This window comes from Vipera berus (assembly GCF_964194415.1).
Source record: "Vipera berus genome assembly, chromosome: 6".
Taxonomy (NCBI): domain Eukaryota; kingdom Metazoa; phylum Chordata; class Lepidosauria; order Squamata; family Viperidae; genus Vipera; species Vipera berus.
In genome coordinates this window covers 34,680,801-34,692,922 of record NC_138208.1, presented here as the reverse complement: position 1 = coordinate 34,692,922, position 12,122 = coordinate 34,680,801, and the positions used below count along the sequence as shown (strand labels likewise).

General features: G+C 38.4%; 1 protein-coding gene across 1 annotated transcript in view; it reads right to left on the bottom strand.

Moving 5' to 3' along the window:
* The window catches only part of NRCAM (neuronal cell adhesion molecule), a 173,731-nt gene that overhangs the window by 105,544 nt on the left and 56,065 nt on the right, over nt 1-12,122 (bottom strand). The window contains exons 3-6 of the mRNA XM_081331619.1: nt 11,964-11,981; nt 7,876-7,981; nt 2,822-3,027; nt 2,422-2,544 (exon numbers count right to left, since the gene is read on the bottom strand). Coding sequence (XP_081187745.1) covers nt 2,422-2,544; nt 2,822-3,027; nt 7,876-7,981; nt 11,964-11,981 — 453 coding nt within the window. The remainder of the gene's footprint in view (nt 1-2,421; nt 2,545-2,821; nt 3,028-7,875; nt 7,982-11,963; nt 11,982-12,122) is intronic.

Genomic DNA, 12,122 nt, shown 5'->3' with positions numbered 1-12,122 from the left:
AGGGAAAGAAAAAAGGAAAAAAATCCTCATCCACCAGCAGGTGTCAGCATTTGCTCATTTATCATGTCTTTCTAGTTGTTTTCTTTCTCTAAAGGGTAGATTCCACCGCCCATTTGAAGGGGAAGGAACGGAGTCCCCCTCCCCCTTTCCTTCTTCGGAGATCTGTTATTTTGGGGATTTTCTTCTTCAGGAAAGTAGGTAGGATAGAGAAAATCAATATTCTTACCCAGATTCAAACATGCTGTTTTCTATTCGCTTGATTTAATCGCTTATGGCTTCTGTTGTTTCAGCTATGACTGGACAGGGCATTGGCCAGCCTTTTCTTCCGTTGGTTTCTGGGAGGCTTCTTCTGGACTATTTGGAGAGACCACCATCTCTCCTAAGTCCCTGGGATTTCCTTCCTTCAGTCCACCACTTCAGGGTGGATTCTGGCCCCTTAGGGTCCCCAACAAAAAGAAATTTCAGCCGGAGGATCAAATTCTCCAACTGCTCCACTGAAAACAGGAACCGGAAACCTCTCTAGCTTTCTTCTTTTGCCAACCAGGATTCCATACCAATGCTTCATTCTTGTATATGTTACTTGGATTGACGGAGACCATCTAATTGCCAATTTTCTGAAAGATCTGGCCCATTTATAATCATTAGGTTGTCGCCCTGATAACCCAGATCCCTGTGTTTGTTCTGGTATAGTTGTCTTCAATACGATCTGGTCTTCTTCTTTCTCAGATTTGTTCTGGTTTGTATAGAAAGTCATTTCCAGTTTTTAAAGTTATTGTTTCATCATCTGGATTTTCAGTAAACTGTACTTGTTGATCTGTAAAGCCCTCTGTCTTGGTATTCACTTCTTCCACTCCTGTTGTTTTTTGAATTAGTAATTCTTTAGCTGCAATCAAGGTTTTGCTTGGTGGCTCTAGGCTGGCACCTTTGTCTTTCAGGTTAGCTTTGAGTATCTGAGTGTTTGCAAGAATACTTTCAAGTAAGGATTTTAACATAGCCAAGGTTTTTTGCTGATCCTCCTCAATTTCTAACATAGTTATAAACGATCTTTCTAGTGAAGGCTATTTATTAAACAAAAGTCAGTAAATGTTCACCTCCACCATTCCTAGAAACCAATTTCACTGCTCAGCTGCTCTCTCAGAGTTAAATCTCTCATAGATAATACCAAGGTCAGGTCTGGGCTGTGAGCAAGTCTCTTTGTCAGATGCAATAAACTGCTGTACCAAGCTTCACCACAAGATGTCCCCGATAGCATTTAGAGTGTTTTTCAGATCCTGGGCTAGGTTCTTATCCGATTTAGGTTCTTTTTTGTGAATAAAATAAAATTGCAGGTTCCAGTAAGAACAGGAACTTTTTGGGTCCCCAAATTCAAAAAATAAAAATAAAAATCCAATTTTATTAAGTTGATCTTTCCAATGCTTTGTTCCCCCTGGGTGATCAGACGCCACCATTTTAGAGGGTGGGAAAAAATCCCTTCCCTCTCTCCTCACAAGGGGAAAGATTTTCAAGAAGCTTTTAACAGGAAAAGTACTTAGGGTACAGAGAAGGTAAGATCTCACCCAATTCCTCCACATTGCTTTCAAGGTGCTTGTTAGTAAATTTGTCTTGGCTGTCAGCAGCTTGGTGATGGGCCATGTTAGTGGCCGATCTTTTCCCCATCAGTTTGAAGAGCTACCCCGGATCAAACAGGAGTGCTGCTGCACTTCTGCGATCACTCGGGGGTCCTCTTCATGCTCGTCACTCCTACAGGGTGACTTCTGACCCTCTTCAGGGTCCCCCGGCAGGAGAAAACCCCAACAGTGGAGTGATCGCCCCACACGTCCACCAATGCCGCAATTGCTAACCGGAAGCCTCCATCCTGGCCACTTTTTACAGAGGCACGATTGAAAGCATTTTAACAAACTGCATCACTGTCTGGTTTGGTGGCAGCAGTGCCTCAAATAGAAAGTCCATACAGAGAGAGGTAAGGACAGCCTTGAAGATCATAGGAAGCTCACTCCCTGGTATTCAGGATGCTGCTTATAAGCACTATATGCTTAGAATTCAAAGCATTGTTAGAGAGAGACCCCACACACCCACTTTATAGTCTGTTTCTGTTGCTCCTCTCTGATACGAGGTTTTGAAGTATTTCTAGCAGGACTACCCAATTGTGTAATAGTTTTGTTTCCTATGCCATCCGTCTGGTAAACTCTCACCATGCACATATATACATAACCTGAACTAGACTGTTGTTTCTCTGTCATATAAAATATGTGGGTATATGCATATTAATTTATTAATTTATTTTTGTCATGTATGCCGATTAGTATACATTCAAAATGACAATAGTTATTATTCTATTCTATTCTAATCCATGGGTCATCAGAAAAACTAAAAATGTAATTTTAATTTTATAGTTGCAAATAGGTTTCAAACGTAACTTACAATTGTCCATCCAAAATATTATAGGTGGTGGTAACCCTGCTGGTGGCCTGCAGGGAAGAATTGCAAATTGACCTTCAGTAATTCTTACTGGAACTATCTTTTCTTTAGTCCACAAAGGAGATCCTACATGGAACACAAAATACCATCATTTAATCTTAGAACGAAAAGAAATAACCAGGAAAGGAAAATACTGTTATATAGCATAAATGTCAGACAAAATTAAAAATGTTTTTAATTTTTAAATACAAGTTAACAAACAGAACGGTGTTCTTTCTTAGGTAGGAATTTGATTTTGCTGAGTGATATAACCTGTTACATAAAAGCAAGCATTTCAAACATAAAGGGAAAACTATTTGCAAGAACTGAAGAGAAATAAAAGTTTCATTAATATTAAACTTACGGGATGCTCTTATAACAATATTATTGGAAATTGCTGCTCCAAGCACATTCCTTGCTGTACACTGATAAACGCCTTCATATAATTCTGCTTTTCCTCCACTTTCTTCATTAATAATATTTATTAAAAGAGTCCCTGAGTGAGGCTTCATTCTTATTCGTGGATCTTTTTCTATATCAAAGTGAGTTCCATTACGTGTCCATGAAAAGCTATCAATAAAATAAAAACACTGAAAAAATCTTTATTAAAAAACCACTTGTTTTAAGAGAATGTAGAAGTTATAACAGTACAAAGCCAATATAAATAACAATAATAGTAGTATTTGCATAGCCAATTAATTGTCAGAAGCAAAGATAACAATTTTCTTAAAACACTTATCTCCAGGGCTTTTTTTGTCATAGAACGCTCAGAACGGAGTTCCGGCACCTTTTTTGGATGGAACCTTATAGGGTAGGCAAGGTGGGTTGTATGACATTTGTGAGTTCCGGCACCTTTTTCTTTTACAAAAAAAGCACTGCTTATCTCTAATCCTTTTTAATTTTCTTTTCATTTTCTCAGATAACAAAAAAGTCGATTATGGGCCACGCACAGACTTCCATATCTTGAAGGCTTATAAACTGGTTCACAATTATTTATATATCTGATTAAAGAGTAAAAATTCTTAAGAAATTTGTTATATCATTATTATTACAATAGTTTGCCTCTTCAGAAACTCTGTAATTCTTCTACTAAGATATCAATCCTTTTTTCTGGAATTCACATATTCTTTTCAGAATTATTTTGTATTCTCCTCTGACATTTGTAATTTATCTACTCTAATTAGGAAGTTCCCCTTCATGGATTACTGCCTTGTCGTGGCGAAGGGGCTTGTGTAATTCAATGAAGCTATGAGCTATGCCGTGCAGGGCCACCCAAGACGGAAAGGTCATAGCAGAGACTTCTGACAAAACGTGATCCACTGGAGAAGGAAATGGCAACCCACTCCAGTATCTTTGCCATGAAAACCCTATGGACAGTACCAAAAGGCAAAACGATATGACGCTGGAAGATGAGCCCCTCAGGTCGGAAGGCGTCCAATATGCTACTGGGGAAGAGCAGAGGGCTAGTACTAGTAGCGCCAGAAAGAATGAAGCGACTGGGCCAAAGCCGAAAGGACGCTCAGCTGTGGATATGTCTGGTGGTGAAAGGAAAGTCCGATGCTGTAAAGATTTTTTCTCCATAGGAACCTGGAATGTAAGATCCATGAATCAAGGCAAGCTGGACGTGGTCAAACAAGAGATGACAAGACTGAACATCGACATCTTAGGTATCAGCGAACTAAAATGGACAGGAATGGGTGAATTTAATTCAGATGACCATCAGGTATACTACTGCGGGCAAGAATCCCTCAGAAGAAATGGAGTAGCCTTCATAGTCAATAAAAGAGTAGGAAAAGCAATACTGGGATACAATCCTCAAAATGACAGAATGATCTCAGTTCGAATCCAAGGCAAACCATTCAATATCACAGTAGTCCAAGTCTATGCCCCAACCACTGGTGCTGAAGAGGATGAAATTGACCGGTTCTATGAAGCCCTACAGCACCTTATAGAACTAACACCAAAAAATGATGTCCTTATCATCATGGGGGATTGGAATGCTAAAGTAGGAAGCCAAAAGATAACCAGAATAACAGGCAAGTTTGGCCTTGGAGTACAAAATGAAGCAGGGCACAGGCTGATAGAATTTTGTCAAGAGAATACGATGGTCATAGCAAACACTCTTTTCCAACAACCCAAGAGACGGCTCTATACATGGACATCACCAGACGGTCAACATAGAAATCAGATTGACTATATGCTCTGCAGCCAAAGATGGAGAAGCTCTATACAGTCAGTAAAAACAAGACCAGGAGCTGACTGTGGCTCAGACCATGAGCTTCTTGTTGCAAAGTTTAGGCTTAAACTGAAGAAAGTAGGGAAAAGCACCAGGCCAGTCAGGTATGAATTAAATCATATCCCCGTTGAATATACAGTAGAGGTGACAAATAGATTTAAGGAATTAGATCTGATAGACAGAGTGCCTGAAGAACTATGGACAGAGGTTCGCAACATTGTACAAGAGGTAGCAACCAAAACCATCCCAAAGAAAAAGAAATGCAAGAAAGCAAAATGGCTGTCTGAGGAAGCTTTGCAAATAGCTGAGGAAAGGAGGGAAGCAAAAGGCAAGGGAGAAAAAGAAAGATATGCCCAATTGAATGCAGAATTCCAGAGAATAGCTAGAAGAGATAAGAATGCCTTCTTAAATGAACAGTGCAAAGAAATAGAAGAAAACAATAGAATAGGGAGGACCAGAGATCTTTTCAAGAAAATTGGAGAGATGAAGGGAACGTTCAATGCAAAAATGGGCATGATAAAGGACCAAAATGGCAGGGACCTAACAGAGGCAGAAGAGATTAAGAAGAGGTGGCAAAATTACACAGAAGAACTATACAAGAATGAGCTTAACGTCCCTGATAATCACAATGAGGTGGTCACTGACCTCGAGCCAGACATCCTAGAATGTGAAGTGAAGTGGGCCTTAGAAAAGCTGAGCAACAACAAAGCTAGTGGAGGTGACAGTATTCCAGCTGAGCTATTCAAAATCTTAAAAGACGATGCAGTAAAAGTGCTACACTCAATTTGCCAGCAAATTTGGAAAACTCAACAGTGGCCACAGGATTGGAAAAGATCAGTTTACATTCCAATTCCAAAGAAAGGCAGTGCCAAAGAATGTTCAAACTATCGCACCATTGCACTCATTTCTCATGCTAGTAAAGTTATGCTTAAAATCCTACAAGCTAGACTCCAGCAGTATGTGGATCGAGAACTACCAGAAGTACAGGCAGGATTTCGAAGAGGCAGAGGAACTAGAGATCAAATAGCCAACATACGCTGGATCATGGAGAAAGCTAGAGAGTTCCAGAAAAACATCTACTTCTGCTTCATTGACTATGCTAAAGCCTTTGATTGTGTGGATCATAACAAACTGTGGCAAGTTCTTAAAGAGATGGGAGTACCAGAACATCTTATTTGTCTCTTGAGAAACCTATATGCGGGCCAAGAAGCAACAGTGAGAACTGGACACGGAACCACTGATTGGTTCCAAATTGGGAAAGGAGTCCGGCAAGGCTGTATACTGTCGCCTTGCCTATTTAACTTATATGCAGAGCACATCATGAGAAAGGCAGGGCTAGATGAATCAAAAGTTGGAATTAAGATTGCTGGAAGAAATATCAACAACCTAAGATATGCAGATGATACCACTCTAATGGCAGAAAGTGAAGAGGAACTGAAGAGTCTCTTGTTGCGAGTGAAGAAGGAGAGTGCAAAAGTTGGGTTGAAACTAAACATTAAGAAAACCAAGATCATGGCATCCGGCCCTCTCAATTCCTGGCAAATAGATGGGGAAGAAATGGAAGTAGTGACAGATTTTATTTTCCTGGGCTCCAAGATCACTGCAGATGGGGACTGTAGTCAAGAAATTAAAAGACGCTTGCTCCTCGGGAGGAAAGCCATGGCAAATCTAGACAGCACACTAAAAAGCAGAGACATCACCCTGTCAACAAAAGTGCGTATAGTCAAGGCTATGGTCTTCCCAGTTGCAATGTATGGCAGTGAAAGTTGGACCATAAGAAAGGCTGAGCGCAAAAGAATTGAGGCCTTTGAACTCTGGTGCTGGAGAAGACTCCTGCGAGTCCCTTGGACTGCAAGGCGATCAAACCGGTCAGTCCTAGAGGAGATCAACCCTGACTGCTCTTTAGAAGGCCAGATCCTGAAGCTAAAACTCAAATACTTTGGCCACCTAATGAGGAGGAAGGACTCACTGGAGAAGAGCCTAATGCTGGGAAAGATTGAGGGCAATAGAAGAAGGGGACGACAGAGAATGAGGTGGCTGGATGGAGTCACTGAAGCAGTAGGCGTGAGCTTAAATGGACTCCAGAAGTTGGCAGAGGACAGGAAAGCCTGGAGGAACATTGTCCATAGGGTCGCGATGGGTCGGACACGACTTCGCAACTAACAACAACAAAAAATTAGGAAGTTATACTTTCTTAACTCCTTTGTTTTTAAAGTAAGCAGAATCACCCCTTATGGCCTGCTATTTATAAATTGTGAAAAGGAAAACCTTTGATTTTTTTTTTAGCATACTATATTTTTAGCAAAGTAAAATTAAAAATAATGAACATGCTGTGTAATTTTTTTACATATAAGACAGTATATGGTATGACCTGATTAACTGCTTTCTCCATATACAGCAGCCAAATTGTTAAGATGCACTTGGGAGGATGCTTATTTGCTCTAAATTATAACACAACTTAAGAAAGCATGTTCTCAATGCTTATATCCCAACTATGATTGAACAAATTTTAGATAAGTTAACAACACATTCAATCAGAGCAGGGTGATGTGTATAGTGGTACCACAAAATTTGATCAAGCTTAGTCCAACATACTGAATCCAATGACAGGTTCAATCATCCCCTCCCCTTCTGAATATGGAATATAAGAATTCAGCACAGATACAATATTCTATTAATGTATATAGTTAGACCACAAATACTTTGGCCACTTAGATCGTGGTATAAATCAGGAGCCTCTCAGCAATGGTTCTGGTTATGAAGGTTAATTATTTAACATTTGTGGCCTAGGCAAAGCAAAATGTAGGAAATACTTTTAAAGGAAATAATGTCAAAATGAAATAATTTCAGAGGCAAACTTCTGACATAACCATTTTAAAAACATCAGTTAAGTATTTATATGATTAATTTTGATCTGGAATCAAATTTATCTTTGTATCTGTAAATCATTGGGTCACCTTCATAAGACTTACTGTAGATATTAAGGCTGCAGTTATGGAATTGAAAGGAAACCTGATTATCCAAACCTGCTTTTTCCAGGCATACATAAGATTGCATTATAAAAAGATAATAAACTTATGTATACAAGATAATCAATCCAGTAATCACTTAAGGATAATGTTTTCCTTTGGCTGTATGCTATATTATAAAAAGCAATAAATGCATATAAATCTAGGACTTACGTAGGAGATGGTTTTCCTTTTGCTTCACACTGTATTACAATATTCTCTCTTGGGTCAATAATATAATCTTTTGGAGACTGCTGTGTTATTGTTGGAGGCTGGGACACTTTTTAGAGAAAGTGATCAAAGAGAAAATGGAAAAATACATTTTTATTCACTGGTTTTAAATTCCTCTTTCCCTTCAAGAGCTCAACAGAATACTTCCCTCCCCAGCTATCTTCACAAGAACAACCCTGTGATGTGAGTTGGCTGAGAGAAAATGACTTGGTCAAAGTTACCTAGGGAGCTAAAGATGGACTTGAAGCTGAATCCCCTCAATCCTAATCCTACAAATTAATCATCTCTCTAAAGTGGCTGAATAATAGTAAAGTTAATTGCAAAAATTTAATGTATTGAAATCATACTTAAACCCACAAGGGAATAAGCTCTTCTCAAAAGAACATTATCATTACAAGACTGTAGAACTGCATTCTAATTTACGTAAAACAATTTTTTCTACATACAAAATTTTAGGCAATTCAGCTAAGCTACCAATTTATACAAGGCACCATTCCAGCACACACAGTATTATAAACCATTGTTCTTATAAACAAAAACCACTACTTATTTCCCTTGTCAGGCAATAACTAATGCCTTTTGTATATTCTAAAATATCTATCCAGTAACTGAATTAACTATCCAGTAAGTCATGAAAAGAACTTTATTACACCCAGGGGCTTTGGCCTGATTGTTTTGTTACAGAGAACATCTGTGTATACAAAAAAACCCTGTCTACTTCTAGAAAATTCACTGAATTTTTCATCAGTGTTCCTAACACAAAGGGAATTCAGAGCATTATCGGATGCCAGGCTAGCATCTTTCCATGTTGACATTCCGGGTAAGGAATTTGACTCAATTTGTTATTAACTATCCAGTAAATATGAGTCTGGCAATCAATTCATGAGAATGAAAAGAACTGTAGTTTTATATAACAGCAAGTTTTTACATAGTCATATGTGAAATGAATTAATAATAACTAAACATATTAATATAGGGACGCGGTGGCTCAGTGGGTTAGGACGCTGAACTTGTCGATCAGAAGGTTGGCAATTTGGCGGGTCAAATCCTGAGTGCCGTGTAACAGAGTGAGTGCCTGTTACTCATCCCAGCTTCTGCCAACCTAGCAGTTTGAAAGCACGTAAAAATGCAAGTAGAAAAATAGGGACCACTATGGTGGGAAGGTAACAGCGTTCCGTGTGCCTTTGGCATCTAGTCATGCTGGCCAGATGACCACGGAGACGTCCTCGGACAAGTGCTGGCTCTTCGGCTTTGAAACAGAGATGAGCACCAGCCCCTAGAGTTGGAAACGACTAGCACGCATGTGCAGGGGAACCTTTTAAACATATTAATATAGAAAAGCTCTGATGTGAGATTGTAATTGTGAGATGAAAACTGACTTGCTTAAAGTGATTGTGCTTAGAATGCAAGGCTAATCTCTTTAAAGCACAGAAGAGTTCATTTCTGTTCCCATTGTCTCAATTCCAAATTCCAGTGATTCAGACAACTAGGACAGGATCTATGTCTAAATAGTGATGGTCAACTGGAAGGGCTAAATAGTTAAAAGAGTAAGTGCATGTTCACATAGCATGTTAGGGCACATTTTGCACTAATTCCTGTGAGAAAAGTATTTACTCTTTTTCTATGGATATTCTCAATCATCCAGGTCATGGCCCCAAAGGTGCTTTTTCAAAAAGTCTTGCACAAGATGACATAACAAATCTGATATTTAATGACAATTTCTATTACTATCTAAGTGACCTTTAGAGAAGGTAGTCAGTCAGTATTTTTTAATCCCTACAATTTCAGCTTGGGGAAAGAAGGATTGGAATCAATCTCAGATGGCACAGAAAGGCTACTGCACCCACCCACCCCAGTGCCTTTCTATGCCAATTTTACTCTATCCTCTATCTGCAGGGAGTAGAAACAGCAGTAGGTATGGCTGATGAGGCCCATTTTATAACCCAATTTCAGGGGTTGGAAGTAAATTAGTCAATGATTGCAAATGTCATATTTATGTAATATATCTAGCAAAAAGACGACAGTATCAACTGGAGTGGGCTACTAACATATGGATAATATCTTGCTCTCCTCAAGGAAAAGAACCAGATATTTCAAGCAAACAAACTCTTAAGCCTTTTCTTTTTCTGCAGAAACGGTATTTCTTCAGAGTATTTATCATATGATGTAGGCATCTTATTGCTTAAATACAGCTACGCGGTATGGGCTTTGGTATGCTGGTAAGATTCATATGTATGTCATATGCTTAATAAAAAAAACTTTAATGTGTTATATTTTAAGAAATACGTCTCTTTCTTATTTTATTTGTAATACGTCTATGGAGATTCTCAATTATTCAGGTCATGGTTGTCCCTAGGTTCTTTTCCAAAAGGCAACTGGTTTTTTCTTTGAAAATATTTTGCTTCTCACTCAGAATTGAAAATGTTTCTTGGATGAGAAGTGAAACATTTTCCAACAAAAAGAATAAGAAAATCCAGTTCATTTGTAATAAGTTATTTTACTTTAGGAAAGGAGGAAGGAAAAAAGTATTCTATTTTCTTTGGTTTAACACTTCAAAACAGATAATAATAGGCTTCTGGTTTGCAATCACGGCATCGGTGGACATACGGGGCCATCGCTCTCTCCGCTGTCCGGTTTTCTCCTGCTGGGGGACCCTGAAAAGGGTCGGAAGTCACCCTGGAGGGGCGACGAGCATGAAGAGTACCCCCAACTGATCACGGAAGGATGGCAGCCCTTCTGTTTGATCCGGGGCAGCTCTTCAAACTGACAGGGAAAAGATCGGCCATTAACATGGCCCATCACTAAGCCACTACCAGCCAAGGCCAAAATTACTACCAAGCACATCGAAGACACCACGGAGGAATTGGGTGAGATCCTACCTTCTTTGTATCACAAGTATTTTCCTGTAAAAGCTTCTTGAAACTCCTCCCCCCCCCCAAAATAGCGGCGTCTGACTACCTTGGGGAAATAAAGCCTTGAAAAGAACAACTAAATAATTGGATTTGCATTTTCTTCATATTTGGGGTCCCAAAAAGTTCCTACTTCTACCTGTTACCTTATCTACTTGTAAAAAAAGTTGAAAAAGAATTTAAATTGGATAAAAGCCTAGCTTGGATTTTGAAAAAGACTTTAAATGCTATTGGGGACATCTTGTGGCAAAGCTTAGCAAGTAAATACTTTTGGCTAAGAGACCTGCTTACAGCCCAGACCTGTCCTTGGTATTATCTAAAAGAGATAAAAAGCTGAAACAGCTGGGCGGTGGAGGTGAACACTTACTGACTCTTATTTAAAAAATAGCCTCCACTAAAGGACTATCTGTAACCATCCTAGAAATGGAGGTGTACCACCAACAAATTTCGGCTAATTATAAACTTATACTTGAAAAAATTCTTGAAGCTACAGAGATAATTAAATCCAGCTTAAATCTACAAAATGAAACCGTGACTCCAACTAAAGAACTTACAATTCAAAAAACAACAGAAGCGGAAGAAATTAATATCAAGACAGAGGATTTTAAAGAACAAGTACAATGTATTGAGAATTTTGACAGCCAAACCCTGACTGCAATTAAAGAACTTACATCCTAAAAAGCAATAGAAGCAGAAGAAAGTAATAGCAAGACGGAGGGTGTTAAAGATCAACAAGTAGAGCATATTGAAATCTAGACAACCAAACAACAACCACAACATTGGACATGACTTTCCAAATTGCAGTCAATTCTCTAAATCCTTTTTAAATAATGAACACTAAATGCATTCAATCCAACTTGCTTTTAAAAATGTTTTTGTTATTACCAGTAGTTTTAAAGACTATATAAGTTCCTAAATGGATAGGTACATATATTTAAAATATTAAAAATATTAAAAATAAATACTTAAACAGTATTTAAATTCATGCCAAAATTGTTCTTGAGTATAGTTTCTCCAAGCTATCATCTGTACAGAATATTAAAAATAGCAAACACAATAAAATGGTTTCAGCACTTAAAAATTGTATTAAGTCACACACAGATTTTTTTGTGCAGAACTTACATTTTTCAAGAAGTTTTGCTTTTTTCCATGTATCAGATTCAGCAAGTGAATTGTAAACATGAATTAAAGAAAATTATTTGTTAGTAAGATAGAAGTAATGAAATCTCAGAAAGAAAAGATACAGAGAAGAAATAGGCATCTATACTATAGAGCTTTTCT